Source organism: Gadus chalcogrammus, chromosome 9 (assembly GCF_026213295.1).
Source record: "Gadus chalcogrammus isolate NIFS_2021 chromosome 9, NIFS_Gcha_1.0, whole genome shotgun sequence".
In the NCBI taxonomy this organism is placed as follows: Eukaryota; Metazoa; Chordata; class Actinopteri; order Gadiformes; family Gadidae; genus Gadus; species Gadus chalcogrammus.
In genome coordinates, this window is record NC_079420.1 from 25,117,850 (window position 1) to 25,133,425 (window position 15,576).

The window sequence follows — 15,576 nt, forward strand, 5'->3', positions numbered from 1 at the left end:
AATAAGAATTCAACCTTCTGGGTAAGGATACCAACCAATTTCAACTGGAGAGTTATAAAAAGGGTCTGGGTTGGCAAGCCGATCTTCAGCTGATTAAAGCCCGGTACTGGTATCTTTAGTGTGCTGGTTTAGTTATTTACCTTGCTCTTTCTTGAACTCGTTCTCTGTCATGAAAGAAGGGGTCATCAGCTCTCCGACCGGGGGTTGGATGGACACAAAGAACTTCCTGCTGTGAGTGCTTCAGATAGACACAACACATGTTCATGGCTTGTTAATCATAGATCATGCATCCCATTTCATTACATTGTATCAGATCTGATAAATTGATGTCATATCCAATTTGGAACTAAAAGCAAATGGAATGAAACTAAATTGAAATAGTCCTAGCCTATTGAAAATAAGCTTGATGTGAGAAAGACGCCAAATACATCACTTTCTAATAAACAATACAAAGTGTTAAAACAACTAATTTCTTTAACTTTAAAAAGGCTTTAAATAACTTTTTCAATACTAGCAAATGACCGACACAGAGAGAGAAAGTACTTTTGTTCAGCGTCACTAAGTAACACTGTCTTCACTGCATTCACAGTTGCTATGCAATAATGTCCTCGAACAAAGTGAAATGAAACCGAAAATTTAGCTTTAAGCTTTTCTACTAGTGCTGTCAAACGATTAAAATATTTAATCGAGATTAATCGCATTAATGCCATAGTTAACTCACGATTAATCCTTTTTCTATGCTAAATATCCCTTGATTTCTTTGTCCCATTAATTGTTCTCATTTTAATGTAGTTACCTATGGAGCCAGTTTCCTGCCATAATTCAAACCTGAAAAAAGAAGTTTCAAAGGCTTGTAAGTCTGGGTTTGAAAACTCAACACCTTGTAAAAAAGGTTTTGCAACACTGAAAAAAGAGATTATAACCTGAAAAAATTCAAACAAAAATTCAAACATCTGTAAACATGATTTTGTGTTCTACTTTATCTTCATCATTTTCACCAACACATTTTCAAAGTTCAAACAATTTCACCAGCACATTTGCAAAGTTTCAAATCTGGCACTGTTCTAACAGTGTATTTCATTGTTTCCCGGTTTTGAAACCTTGTAAATGGGATTCTGCAAACAGGTGTTGACTTTTCAGCACTGACTTTTCAGAGATTTGACCACACAGGCGCAAGCTTTGAGTCACGTGAATATTGGCAGTGTTCTGTCGCACACTCGTTTTGAAACTCCTGACAGTCAAATCGGAAGAAAAAAAAAACGTTCCTGGGGGCGGGACAATTTAGCTGTAAACATATTGGTTGCTCTCGGCTGACGTACGTTCCAATCACATGTGCCGTTCACCGGGCTGTGCGTGATTGACAGTGCTCTGCCGATGAAAATAATGTGATTGGAATGTACGTCAGCCGAGAGCAACCAATAGGTTTAAAGCTAAATGGTCCCGCCCCCAGGAACGTTTTTTTTTTCTTCAGACTTGACTGTCAGGAGTTTCATAACATATGCGTGACAGAACACTGCCAATATTCACGTGACTCAAAGCTTGTGCCTGTGTGGTCAAATCTCTGAAAATTCAATGCTGAAAAGTCAGTTCTGAAAAAATACGTTGCAATGGCGTAAACGTACACCTTTACAAGTTTTTAAAACTAAATATACAACCTTTCAAAACTTATTTCTCAATGAATCCCATTTACAAGGTTTCAAAACCGGGAAACAATGAAATACACTGTTAGAACAGTGCCAGATTTGAAACTCTGCAAATGCGCTGGTGAAATTGTTTGAACTTTGAAAATGTGTTGGTGAAAATGATGAAGAAGATAAAGTAGAACACAAAATCATGTTTACAGATGTTTGAATTTTTGTTGGAATTAATTTCAGGTTATAATCTCTTTTTTCAGTGTTGCAAAACCTTTTTTACAAGGTGTTGAGTTTTCAAACCCAGACTTACAAGCGTTTGAAACTTTCAGGTTTGAATTATGGCAGGAAACTGGCTCCATACTTACCAACATGGAGAAGTGCATCGGCTTGCCTTGTGCAAATGTTTTTTTATTGATAACAACATTGGCCTACACTGATCAAAACAGGACGATACAAAAAAAAAGCCTATAGTGCAATTAAACGATGAACATACAAACATACTGCCTTGAACATAGCAGTCAGGCTACTGCTTCTTTGCTTTGAGCCAAAAAAATAAATAATAATAATAAATTGCGTTAATCGTGCAATAAAAAAATTAACGCCGTTAAAATTAGTTTGCGTTAACGCCGTTAATAACGCGTTTAACTGACAGCACTATTTACTACTATTAGGTTTTAGTTCCTGCCCAAGAGCCTTGCTATTTAAAAGCAAATTCAAATGATCTAATTTCATTAAGACAACCTGCAACACAGTGAGAAGATCTGAGTATGAATCACAACACAGCTCATAAAATGTATAAAGGGCCCGTTGGATTTATGTATGGCGGTGCATATTAATGGGTCATTCTGCTGCTATAAAAGACAAGAATAACAGCCACCAAATGTCCCAAAAATGTAATGCTAACCCTAACCTCCTGTCAGTAACAGGACCTGTGTTAAGGGTCCATCGCTTACCAGTAGATTCACTCTTACCAGAGCTGCAGGTTGGCTGCCTGGGTGGAGTCACAGAAGTCGACGCCCATCACCACCGTAGCGCTCTCCCCTGCTGGCAGCACCTCTGTCAGCACAGAAGGAGAAGCTTCAATACAACCACTGGCACTTTAGGTCGTATGCAGTTTTTGGTGACTATACCAACTCTTGTGTGACTATACTGGGACAAGAGTTAGGGTTACTTTTGATATTCTGTACCGTGAAATCTCTGTACTGTTTTTGTTTATTTTGGTTGTGCAGCAGCACCTACACTACTAATAGATATGTAGTAGTTCCTCCTGGACTTGGATAATAATGTCAATCTAGCCATTTGTTCCTCATCATTTAAAGAGGCAAGAAAATAATGATCCTGTAAACCAAAGCCCTCTGCAAGCAGCTCCCCAAGGGCAGCACCTCCTAGTGGCCGACCCCGGTACCACCGCCCGGGCCCCTCTGAACTGACCGATCTCGGGGAACTCCTTGACCCGCATGCCGGACTGCAGCTTGGCCTCCTCCAGGCGCAGGCTCTTGGCCTCGGTGGCGGCGCTGTTGGTGAACTGGATCTGCACGGCCACCATGTGGGGGTCAGGGAGAAACGGCTGGCGGCTGAAGCAGTACTCCACCCACAGACCCTCCCCTGTGATGCGGTGCAGCAGCTCGTAGCTCTTCAGTGAACCGGACGGAGAGATCGTCTGGAGGAGGGGGAAAGGGAGGGAGGGTGGCCATTTTGGTTGTCATTTGTAAGTTATTATTATAGAAATTGTCTGTGTTCAAATTGGCTCACTTGTGGCCTCAAATTGAACACTTCTGCGTCATGTGTATTGTTGGCAGTTTTACATCAAACAAGTATTTTACATTGACATTTTTCAGGGTGTTTTCGGGGACACCCTGCACTAGACTATGCTCCCTTGTTCTGCCGTGATTTCCAGTGCTAGTGTTCTCAGGACGGAGCACCTGGAACGAGGTGCGTCCCATGATTCATTGAAAGAAAGAGCGCTCGGACGTCTGAGCCCTCTAGGGAGGGAACGCTATCCGCCTCAGTAGCATGGGTTTAGTGGCAAGAGAGGGAGGGTCCTCCGGTCAAGGGATTTCCACTACAGTTACAAAGGTTGAGTGGTGAGTGGCCACAATGAGGGAGGGACTTAGACCCATAAACGATATCCATGTCTGTTACATGTTTAGTTTATTGTTTTTCAGAGGTGTCAAGTAACGAAGTACAAATATTTCATTACATTACTTAAAGGTCCCATGACATGCTATTTTATGTATTCTTTAATATAGGTATTAGTGGGCAACTAACACAGTATTCAAAGACGTTCCCTAAATTCAGCCGTGGTGCAGAGTTACAGCCACTCCGAGCCAGTCGCACATTGAGCTTCCCCCAAATGCGCTGTTTCGGTGGGCGTGTCAAGGAGGAGGGTGGGCGTGTGGCCCTGAGTAGCTTGCAGCCACCATGCGCTCTGTTTACAGTGGATGTATCGCAATGGCGAGGCGCACACCCTTTAGCCGTGTTCTGTAAATATTCTAGAACACACGGGAGTCCTGGAGCTCTATATCTAAATATTATCATATAGCCTACACAGATATCTATATCATATAATATATATTATCACGGCCAAAAGCTGTGTGAGCCGATATTATGAATATCAAACGACCGCGTTGGGTTCTCCGACGTTCCTGGTTCTTCAACGTCCACATCAATGTGAATACACACTGTAACGCAAGTGTTTCTTGTCGGTTCTTTGACGTGTCTTGTATTTCCACAACGAGACTGTCGTGGGGGTTATCTGAGCCATGGTTGAGAAGGAATTGGGGGAAAGGAACTTTGGTTTGACTCGCTGAAGTACATGAACTGCGACATGCCGCCGGTTGCCGCGAGGCACCATCGCCCGGCAGCGGGCAGCCGGCAGCAGGCAGCGCGCGGTTCAGTCGACTTCAGGTTGATGTGAAATTGGAAGAACCAGAGACGTCGCAGAACCCGACAAAGTCGTTTGTGATTCATAATATCGTCTGGAGGCGCACACAATATGTTATATGATATAGATATCTATGTATTATATGGTATTATTTAGATATAGAGCTCCAGGACTGTAACGCAAGTGTTGTACACTTCCTTGTTATTTGGATAACCGTTCTGCTGTTGGTGTGATGGCGCATAACACGAATGAATGAATTGGGGGGAAGGAACTTTGGCTTTGACTCCCTCAAGAACATGAACCACGACATGGAGGAGAAAGGGATTTTTGGCGGCGAATGTCTCCTGCTTGAGCCCCGCTGAGGGACCACCGCCGGAGGCGGAGGTGCATAAGCGCTGCCCAGCAAAGATCCCTTTCTCCTCCTTGTCGTGGTTCATGGTCTTGAGGGAGTCAAAGCCAAAGTTCCTTCCCCACAATTCATTCTCAACCTTGGCTGAGATAACCCCCAATACGAGTCTCGTTGTAGAAATACCAGAGACGAGAGTCCGACGTGTTATGCGCCATCACACCAACAGCAGAAGGGTTATCCAAATAACAAGGAAGTGTACAACACTTGCGTTACAGTCCTGGAGCTCTATATCTAAATAATACCATATAATACATAGATATCTATATCATATAACATATTGTGTGCGCCTCCAGACGATATTATGAATCACAAACGACTTTGTCGGGTTCTGCGACGTCTCTGGTTCTTCCAATTTCACATCAACCTGAAGTCGACTGAACCGCGCGCTGCCTGCTGCCGGCTGCCCGCTGCCGGGCGATGGTGCCTCGCGGCAACCGGCGGCATGTCGCAGTTCATGTACTTCAGCGAGTCAAACCAAAGTTCCTTTCCCCCAATTCCTTCTCAACCATGGCTCAGATAACCCCCACGACAGTCTCGTTGTGGAAATACAAGACACGTCAAAGAACCGACAAGAAACACTTGCGTTACAGTGTGTGTACTCACACACACACATGTGGCGCTCGCACGGTCGAGTCTCATTGGTGGGCCAACGTCTCTGGGCGGGCCAGGCAGAGTAAGGGGAGGAGCTGAGATTCCTGATGACGTCATGAGCACAGACATTCCAAATCAGCGCGCTTGAGCCTCCGTTTTTTCGAAGGCGAGCAGAACAGCTAGTGCTAGTTTTACACCAAACGCAAGTTTTAGCCACTGGGGGACCATAGGCAGGCTAGGGGAACTCATATTTATGTTAGAAAACCTCCCAAAGTTAGATTTTCATGTCATGGGACCTTTAAGCAGAAACTTTGGTATCTATACTTAACTGAGTTTATCTGAGTACGTAACTGACTACATTTTCCGCAATTATCTGTACTTTATACTCCTTACAGTTTACAATAGCCTAACTCACGACCCTACCCAGCGCCTTGCGCATTTTGCACTCTCACTCACTTGCCTACACATACACCCTCACCTCCCACTCTTGTGAAGCGACCTTGAGTATCCTGAAAGGCGCTATATAAAATCTATTTTTATTATTATTATTATTGTTGCTTGTTACTCATTTCATTGGCTTGTTTTCATTCCGGTGTCGTTCCAATGTAGTTACCCCCGATAAGAATTGTATCCCGGCCGCAGGAGCGCGAATGCATCAAGTGCATTGTAGACAGCAGACTGACTGCTGACCGACTGCTGAGTGACTGCTGTATTACTGCTGAGTGTCTGCTGACCGACTGCTGGATGTCTGCTGACTGACTGATAACTGACTGCTGACCGACTGCTGACTGACTGCTGACCGACTGCTGTCGGACTGACTGCTGACCGACTGCTGTCGGACTGACTGCTGACCGACTGCTGACTGACTGCTGACCGACTGCTGTCTGACTGACTGCTGACTGACTGCTGACCGACTGCTGACTGACTGCTGTCCGACTGCTGACTGACTGCTGATGACTGCTGACCAACTGCTGACCGGCTGCTGGCCAGCTGCTGACTGACTGCTGACAGCTCTCATGTGGAATGAGAGATGGTGAATCCCTTTGTTGGACTGGAGATGATGGATAGCCCCAGCCTCTGGTCTAGATGTGCTAACATATCAGGAGCAGTTTGGGGATCTTACGGCAGGAGACAGCACGGTGTCGGTCAGAGATAGCCCCTCAAGGTCCGTCACCAGGCTGCTTGACAGGAAGTTACCCACGGGTGTCACCTGGGGGGAGGGGGTGGGCTCGACTAGGGGGAGTGAGCGGGGGCATGGGAGAGAAGGGGAGAAGGACAGAGGGGTGAGTTACATTGTTTAGTTAAAATGCTGCAGTCGTAACAAGGGGCTATCTGGTCGGTCTAGTTTACTTCTGATGTTTATACATGGTATGAGATTTAAAAGAAACGATAAAAATCAAAGTTTATGGACCAACAGCTAGCACAGCAAACATTCCCTTGTGACCGACCTTAGTATAGGTTGGTCACAAGTCATCCTAATCTACGTGTCATCTGCATGGTTACAGCACATTTCTTTACCAATCCGTTCACCTTGCTCAAATCAATACGTTAAGAATTCCCATGACTCGCTTCTGCACGGTGAGAATCAGTGGCGGTCTGAACACACACACACACACACATGCACACACACACAGACCAGACACAGCGCTGACTGGAACAAGTGACTTACAGTCGTCAAAGTCCAGGAGAGACATTTCCTTCTTCTCCTTCTTGCCCTCTTTCTTCACTGGTTTAGTGGGTGCTTTGGGCGGAGTTATCTGTGTGGACCAATCAAATGACATTCACAAGAAACATGAATGAACCCATCTTATTAGATTGTAACATATCTGCCCTATCTGCATGTCTGATTTATTTGACTGTGTAAATTGAAGAAAACCGATCCACCCTGAACTCAATCCACTCAGTCTGGTGACAAAGATGAGAAAATCTAAATCTGAACGAGGGATGACTGCAGCAAATGGAAATATATCAGCTAGTGGTCCAATAAAGTATCATAACATTTCCAAAATGTAGTCTTTATTCTATGAAATGTATTAGGGATCGACCAAAATGGATTTTTTAGGGCCGATACCGATGCAGATTTTTTTTCATCAGCCTTAGCCGAATAACCAATACGCCGATACAGATTTTCTTGAGCCGATATTTGGAGCCGATACTACCCTGGAAATCCAGAGTTCTCGCGAGAGCACAATTTGAATTTGCTAAGCGAGTCACTCTGGGAACGAGCAATATACTCTGTGTATATTCTGGGCCTCCCCTGGCACAGAACATCAATCAATCACATCGATGTATCAATATAGGCGGGCCAAAAGCGTTTCTGTTTTACCGACCGGATACGGCAAGAGTCTTATCTATTGGTTAGCTCCACTGGTCTTGATACGTCACCCCTTGTATTCTTCTGATGGTCGTAGTGTTACCCAATGTGTGTTATCCAGTGATATTTTCAAATGTATGCTTGGTGCCGCCCCTCAAGTTGGGCTATTTTCATTACTCGTTGCCAGACCCTACAGCTTTCTAGATGTGGGTCTGGATTTCCAGGCAAAGCATCCCTCAATGTACATCATAAAAATGATACAATGATCATAGCAAATGTTACAATGTCTCAATTTAAAAAAAATCAACATTTATTGAACTGTCTGTAAATCATGCCGGAAAAACGTAAAAATCTCCGTAAAAAACGCAAATATCGGCGGATTATATTATCAATTATCGGCCGATATATCGGTCGATCACTAATGTGTATTAAAGACCTCATTATTCGTCATCCTCTGACCTTCTTTTTCTTTTTGACCTCTGCCTCGGACTCAGAATCCTCAGATTCTGAGTCCTGGCTGCTGTCTGACGGGCTGTCGTCGTCGTCGTCAGACTCCGACTCGGACACGTTCCTCGGCGGAGGTATGCTAACTTTCCTCTTCTTCACTTCCTCTTCACTGCTTTGCTCACTTGGGGATGAAGAGACAAGACTCAGTAACGATGATACATACACTTTACAACGAGAGTAAATAAAATGGGTAAAACAGGAAGGCTGCAGCCTGCAGAGTGTTAAACTAGTATGACTACAACTATTGTTAAAAGCAATTAAGAAATGTTGCATTATGAACCCCAATTGCCAGAATCTGGATTCTAAATTCACAGTTTGTCACCAAGAAAGCAACCTAGTGCCTTCTGTGAAATAATCTAAACTGTATAATTGATGTATGAGGGCGCTCAAAAGAGTTCTTGATGTCAGCTCTGGACATCTACAAATGACATTATCAGTAGATCTTAGATGTTCAGTTACCAATTCCAGATTGGCTGCGCACCACAGTGCCAACTACATTCTCATCCCTGTGTCAATGCAGGCTTTCATAGATTATCTGCTATGCTCCGTTAACAGGAGAAGCACAGGCCAGCCGTCTGTCTGGGGCTACCTCTATAGTCTGACAGATTGATCAAGGATGACCAAAATAACTGCCCATGGTGTGGACATTCTTATTTTATGTATTTCTCTATCAAAAAGGCAAATTGGATATCTGTTTAATAGCCACATTTTCATTCTTGCAAACGTCTTAGTGTCTTGCATTTTAATAGAAGATTCCCCCGCTCTGAGCGGGAAATGTCAACTATGTAAACTGTGTTTGTGTGTGTGTGTGTGTGTGTGTGTGTGTGTGTGTGTGTGTGTGTGTGTGTGTGTGTGTGTGTGTGTGTGTGTGTGTGTGTGTGTGTGTGTGTGTGTGTGTTTGTGCTTGTGTGCATGTGTGTGTGTGTGTGTGTCTGCCGACAGAGATGAATCTAGATCCTAGAATAAATGGTGTGCTTAACATAAAAGAAATCATGATGGTTTTCAGCGTACAAATCAGAATATATGATATTGAGGCCCTCTCTCTCAGGGGACCCCCATCAGAACATCTAAAGACATGTACTACCTTTCACTTTGCTGCACCGCTTCGATGGGTTCCTTCTTCTGGGTCTTCCTCTTCTTGGCTTCCTCCTCCTCCTCCTCCTCCTCATCTGAGTCGGAGCGCTCCTCGCTCTCCTCGCTCTCTTCGCTCCCTGAGCCGCTCTGCTCGCTGCCGCTGGCCGAGCTGCTGGCAGAGTCCGACTCTGCAGATTGGGGGAAAAAAGAGCAGGACGGTTCGCTTGGTTGAACGCTTTGCACATGCGTCTGCAAAATCACCCCCCCGAGAAGTTATAAACATTGCGGGTAGCCGGGAGGCGGGACTTCTGCACTTCAACACTGCCCACTGCAGTCTGACGTCACACTGTTACGGAAGTCTAGTGAGCGCAAACAAGCTGTTTAACGCACTTATTGGGGGGCCTTCTCGGTGGGCGCAAATACTCCCCCTGGATCAGACTTAGATTTCTCTAGGTTAGCGGATGTAAAACATGCATACATACGTCATCTAACAATCTAAAGTAAAGGGAAAAGTCGAAAAAGAATATCGCTTGAGATCCACCAAAAGGCTCGTGCTTTGTTCAGGTCAAGGTTTATCGTCTGCAGCAGTCAGTAATTGATCTCCAGGCTATCCCCTCTAAACAAACAGACAATCCAGACTGAGGTACACGTAAAATGTTGAGTTACCGCTGTCCGCAGACTCTGTCGGCCCCGACTCGCCCTCAGAGTCGGAGTAGAACGGCTTCTCCACCTTCTTCTCCTTCCTCTTCTCCCGGCTGCTGCACTTGGTCCACTCAGGCACCTAGCAACACAACAACAAACCACAACCACGACAACCACAGGCGTCACCAATCATTGGAGCTCGGTTGAACAAACCCTCTCAGACCAAAGCAAGGTTGAAGGGCAGGAGTAAACATCAGCACGGCCATGAACGCCTCTGCCTGGCGGGATGATGCAGCCAAGTAAAGGCAGCCATTCCAGTCTACAGTTGTCTCCAAATTAGGATACTGACCGTATCCATAGACTAAAGGTCCATTAAAGAGTATCATTGCAGTGACTGCTTTGCTTGGTTTGCTGCCATCTCCAGGTAATATTGTATCATCCATTGATAATCTGTATGAATGAACAGAGCTAAATGACTAAAATTATAATTTAAAAGTTATAATTATGTCTCCTAACCCTATGTGGATGTAAACATTGTTATTTATTTAGTAATAGACAAGAGTTGTTATTTTTCATATATTTGAACAATACAGAAAACATGAATCTAGCGTATTTTTCCACATATTACCTTGAGATGCATTGGATGTTGCAGACAGCAGCAATTTCGCAAATGTAGTTTAGTGTGCGGTTACTCTTTAATGCCTGCGTAATTACCCCCCCCCCCCCCGCCCCTTTAGGTTTCTTAACTAAATGCTAGAACCAGGAAATGCCTTCATGACCAGTTGCAGAAATGTTTTGGAATTGATTTGTTCAAAACATGGCACAGTTCCATTAGACGAAGTGATCTCTTTTGAGAACGATTAGGTATGCTAATAAATATTATACATGCCATAACGTAGAACCAAACATATTATTTGTACTTGCAGTTCCTTACAGTACAACAAGTCTTTAAGTTCGAAGCATTGGTGGTGAATTTTTAAAGTGATATTGATATAAAATGTATCTAATTGTCCTTGTTCTGTCTGAGACTCCCGTAATTCCCCCCAGTTTAAAAAGCTTTCTGATGGTAAAATGTTTCTGAAAAGAGTCACTTCAGTAATGGTAAAGACTGCAGAGGGGGGAAGTAAGCGTGCCGGTGACTTAGGTTTGGCTAAGCAGAGTACAGCAACTATAGGTTACAAGGTGGGATATCAAAAGACACTTGGGTTCTGGCGCTATGTGGACGGAGGCTCAGAGAGAAGGGCGTTAGATGATACACTGACTGACTCACACTCGTTAATTTTGTGACTCTTTCGAGCAGCGTAATAACCTGGCAGACGTGGAAAAAGAAAACAAAAGGATTGTAATAGGAGATTTCAAAGAAAAAGTAAGGAGGGACATCTTGTTGAAAGCATAAGCATAGATAGAGGCACTGTCTGACTAGGTTGTGACTTGAGATGGGAGACATGGGAGAACAGTAAAGGGCATTCCAGAGACACCTTTCCAGCTGCATATTTTAAAATAAAATGTTTCCTTTATTTATTTTTTGTTAACTAGAACATTTCTGATGCCTATACCAACTAATAGATTGTTTGTTGACCATGCGGCAAATAAGAATAGACAGCAAGTGAAGCTTCCACTTGGCAGTAAAAGCTGCTCATACTTGTTTACCTCAACATGGTATAATGAAGGGGGGAGGGAAAGGAGAGTTGAGAGTAGTCATTTATCAAAACCGAACCACAGCACTCCCACACAGAGTGAGAGAGAGAGGCAGAGAGAGAGAGAGAGAGAGAGAGAGAGAGAGAGAGAGAGAGAGAGAGAGAGAGAGAGAGAGAGAGAGAGAGTAGGGTCGGGGGGCACCTCTCGCCTGTCTCCCAGCAGGCCAATCCGGCCTTGCTCACTGGGATACACTTCCTCTAGCTGCAGAAGCATTGTCATGTACAGTGTGAGAGAGAGAGAGAGAGAGAGAGAGAGAGAGAGAGAGAGAGAGAGAGAGAGAGAGAGAGAGAGGGAGAGGGAGAGGGAGAGGGAGGCAGAGATGGATGTCAGTGACTGTTAAAAGTCAGTGGGTGAGTCCTCCAGGAGTTCAGCAGGCAGGAGCGTATGCCTATTTGCTAATCATCTGCATCTATGAATTGGCAGCATCCCCTGCCAGAAAGCAATTAGAATTAGCACATGCATCCTTCTTCACTGTACACATGTGGTGTCATTGAGCAACGATCTGAATGACATATGACAGGTACACTTTGGACATGTTCAATGAGAAACCAAAAACGACATTGTTAACATGACAAGTGAAAGAGCCTTGAAGTGAGCACTGGACCCTTGGTGTGATTGGATACCAGCCGGACGACATGAGCAGTCAAAGGCTGGATCAGATGGCATAGTTTACATCATGTGACATCTTCAGCTATGAACCAATGGCACATGAGGGGGAGGGGATGGACCAATAGGAAGGGGTGCATTTTGTGGGGGTCATCCAGAAAACCCAGCAATTTTTTTTGCCAGAAATGTCATCCATCTATACAACTATTACTCTATAATTGCTTTAAGGGAAGGTGTTTTTAAAGAGGGCCTGAACCAGCCATCCTGCCTGGTCTCTTCAGGGACCCATGTGCTATTGGGCCATAGGTGAAGCATCACCTGGGAATCGCAGAGGATGTTGCTACCGACAGGGACAGCAGCACAGCAGAGAGGGGCTGAGAAGGTTCTGGTCTTCATTGTGAATTATATGACTGCTCTTATGGAAAGCTCTACTGTGTTCTGAGCTTCATGGTCAAAGCCTTTTGAACATTTAATATCAACCAGAGATCCCCCCACTGTGTTGATACTGTGAGTTTATTGAACTCTATCCCTTTGTTGATCTACATGATGGGGTGCAGGTAAAGGGGCTCAAGCAACACTCATGCTGATGTGACTGGTATGTGAATGAGAGATGACCACATGTCCCGTTGTACGAACGTACAACGGGCGTATTGGAGTCAGTGCTATGAGACACCCATCCCCCACCCAGCAACCACCCCCGCTCTGAGGCACTGCCCTGTTTGGAGGGAGCAAGACCCCCTCGCTCCCCTCCACATCCTGGGGGTAGAGGTGGGAGTGGGCTGGCTCGGGCGACCCTCCATCCTACCACCACCACCACCACCACCAGCTGCTCTCATCTCGGGGTCTCTGTATGTTACTGTTCCCACTGCACGCACAGACTCCTTCACCTCCACGTTGCGCACGGAGGGGTCGGGGGCGTCCTGGGGCCAGTCGGGCAGCTCCTGGTAACCCCCCGCCTTGGTGTTAAGCAGGTGGGACAGGGAGCCAAGCTGGAAGTGGTCCCGGTCTGGCAGGGAATAAAGAACAAATTAATCAACGTAAAAATCTAAAGCCTTGAAGGGATCTAATGCTGGTGTGCTGACCATGTCGTCAAGGTTGCGCCTTGTCTCAACCCGAGTTTAATGATGACCTGTCGTCCTGTGCTATAACTTCATTCTCCATCTGTAACACTTTCCTGTCCATAAAGCCATACAGCCCAGAACAAAAACTGAAAACCATGAGACCAGGAAATGAAAAAATGATCCCATGTGGTTCACGATGACGTCCTTGGCATCCGGCACAAGGATGCCGTGTTGTGATGTTCCGCACCTTTGAAGGGAGACTCGAGGATGGGCGCCGGCTTCAGAGCCAGGATCAGCTTCTTGGCGTACTTGCTGAGCGCCCCGCACTTGTCCGTGGGCACTATGAGCTGGCGAATGAAGCGAGCCCGGTCCCGGATGTCGTAGTTCTGGTCGTATTTGGCCAGGTTCAGGACGTACTGAGTGAGCAGCTTGGTCTGTGACCGGAGGAGGGCAGGGGGAGGGGGAGAGAGAGGGCAGGAGAGAGAGAGGCACGAAAGTGAGCATAGCCCTTTTGAGAATCAAGCAAATACTGTTGTTTTTTACGTGTGTATGCAGATAAAAGTAACTTAAAAAGGTTATTAACAATAAACATCAAAAGTGCAATGACTCAAGAGCCACCTGACACAAAGTGTGAAGCATCATGGCACTGCAGAGCAAGGAGATGCTGCAAGTGGCTGTGTGGAGACCATTACACTAAAACAGCATTTTCAAGCTTTCATGGCTAATCTTCATGGGAAGTCATATTAGATATTTTTTCCGTTGCGGTACAATCAATAGACCATGGTGCCTGGGTCAATCTCACTCGTCTACTACCGTGACGATAACATGAGAGAAGTGGTTCCCACCTGCTTGGAGTTTGTGAGGTAGAGCTTGGCGGCCAAATTGATGATCTGCAGTTTGACAATGTCTTCCTCGTTGGTGAAGGTCTTGGCCATTTTCCTCAGAACGTCCGGGGCGATCTTGGGGACGTGTTCGCAGTATTCCCCGATGAGCCAGAGGATACTAGCTCGCGCCATGGGCACCTGGGAACATAGGAGACAAACACTCAGTTCTGGATGGAGAACTACCTTTGTAGAAGCCACCATTGTTGTAGGCACCAGAAACCCCAAAGCTGAGGGTAACGCATATATGTTAAACTTCACTATTATCCGCAAACAAACTTTTCTTTTTTAAATCAACACAAAAATTCTGAAACTTTCTTGTTAATATTCTGACTTTGTAACTACGCACTACGCATTTAGATGTCTTAAAAAAAATAGGAATTCTCTCCATTTCCTCTTATGGAAATGAAAATTAACCATCAATACATTTCCCATCCAAATATCCCACAATGCACCTGGATGTTGTCCGTCAGTTTGGCCATGTGCTTTATGATGTCGCTGTGTTTCTCGGGCTGCATCTGCAGCAGCTTCTTGATGACCACCACCGACTCGGCCACCACCAGCTCTGCAGAGAGAACAGCCCCGACACGGGGTGTGAGGACAACTAGCTGAGCGAACCCCTCAGTGTTCACCACCACGTACAATAATCTTTAATTATTCATTTTAGGCGTATGTCACTGTTTTAGTCATATAGGCACTGCTCTACACACAGAGATCTATTATTCTATCTAGAATCTATTTATTGCTTTGCATGTGAGAATATGTGGTTAATTTGTGTGAAGCACAGCATATATTATCTAAAGTATATATTATACCCCCCCCCCCCCCCCCCCCCCCCGGATAGTGTAGTGTCTAGGTTAGTCGGCTCCCCTTACCCCTACCTGCTCCTTAATTAATTCAGAGTCCCTTTGGATAAAAGCTCAAGTGAAAGAGAAAAAGCCGGCTAGTGCGTTAACCACGAAGGCATTACACCTTCTAGCGGCAGGCCAGGTTCCATTACCACCTGGGATCTTGTGATGCATGTGTGGAAGAGAGGCAGGGAGGTTAAAACAGAGAGGGATACGGTGCAGGGAGGAGCTGGGTACGGACCGTCGCGGTTGGACAGCAGCTGCACCAGGCCGTTGAGACAGGTGTCCCTCACCTCCCCAATGTGAGTGGCACAGCGACCGATTGCCTGGATCGTGGCCGCTACAAAGTCCTTGTCCATGCTTTTAATGTACGTCTGTTAACATAATAAATAAGTCCTCTCAATACGACACACAGGTACACAGACTG

At 45.3% G+C, this 15,576-nt stretch overlaps 1 protein-coding gene across 1 annotated transcript in view; it reads right to left on the reverse strand.

Moving 5' to 3' along the window:
* The window catches only part of LOC130389010 (AP-3 complex subunit beta-2), a 67,534-nt gene that overhangs the window by 13,410 nt on the left and 38,548 nt on the right, over positions 1 to 15,576 (reverse strand). Inside the window, exons 13-25 of the mRNA XM_056598669.1 lie at positions 15,391 to 15,523; positions 14,757 to 14,866; positions 14,266 to 14,442; positions 13,668 to 13,854; positions 13,235 to 13,365; positions 10,080 to 10,194; positions 9,424 to 9,601; positions 8,292 to 8,460; positions 7,188 to 7,275; positions 6,642 to 6,751; positions 3,066 to 3,294; positions 2,606 to 2,690; positions 141 to 238 (exon numbers count right to left, since the gene is read on the reverse strand). Coding sequence (XP_056454644.1) covers positions 141 to 238; positions 2,606 to 2,690; positions 3,066 to 3,294; positions 6,642 to 6,751; positions 7,188 to 7,275; positions 8,292 to 8,460; positions 9,424 to 9,601; positions 10,080 to 10,194; positions 13,235 to 13,365; positions 13,668 to 13,854; positions 14,266 to 14,442; positions 14,757 to 14,866; positions 15,391 to 15,523 — 1,810 coding nt within the window. The remainder of the gene's footprint in view (positions 1 to 140; positions 239 to 2,605; positions 2,691 to 3,065; positions 3,295 to 6,641; positions 6,752 to 7,187; positions 7,276 to 8,291; positions 8,461 to 9,423; positions 9,602 to 10,079; positions 10,195 to 13,234; positions 13,366 to 13,667; positions 13,855 to 14,265; positions 14,443 to 14,756; positions 14,867 to 15,390; positions 15,524 to 15,576) is intronic.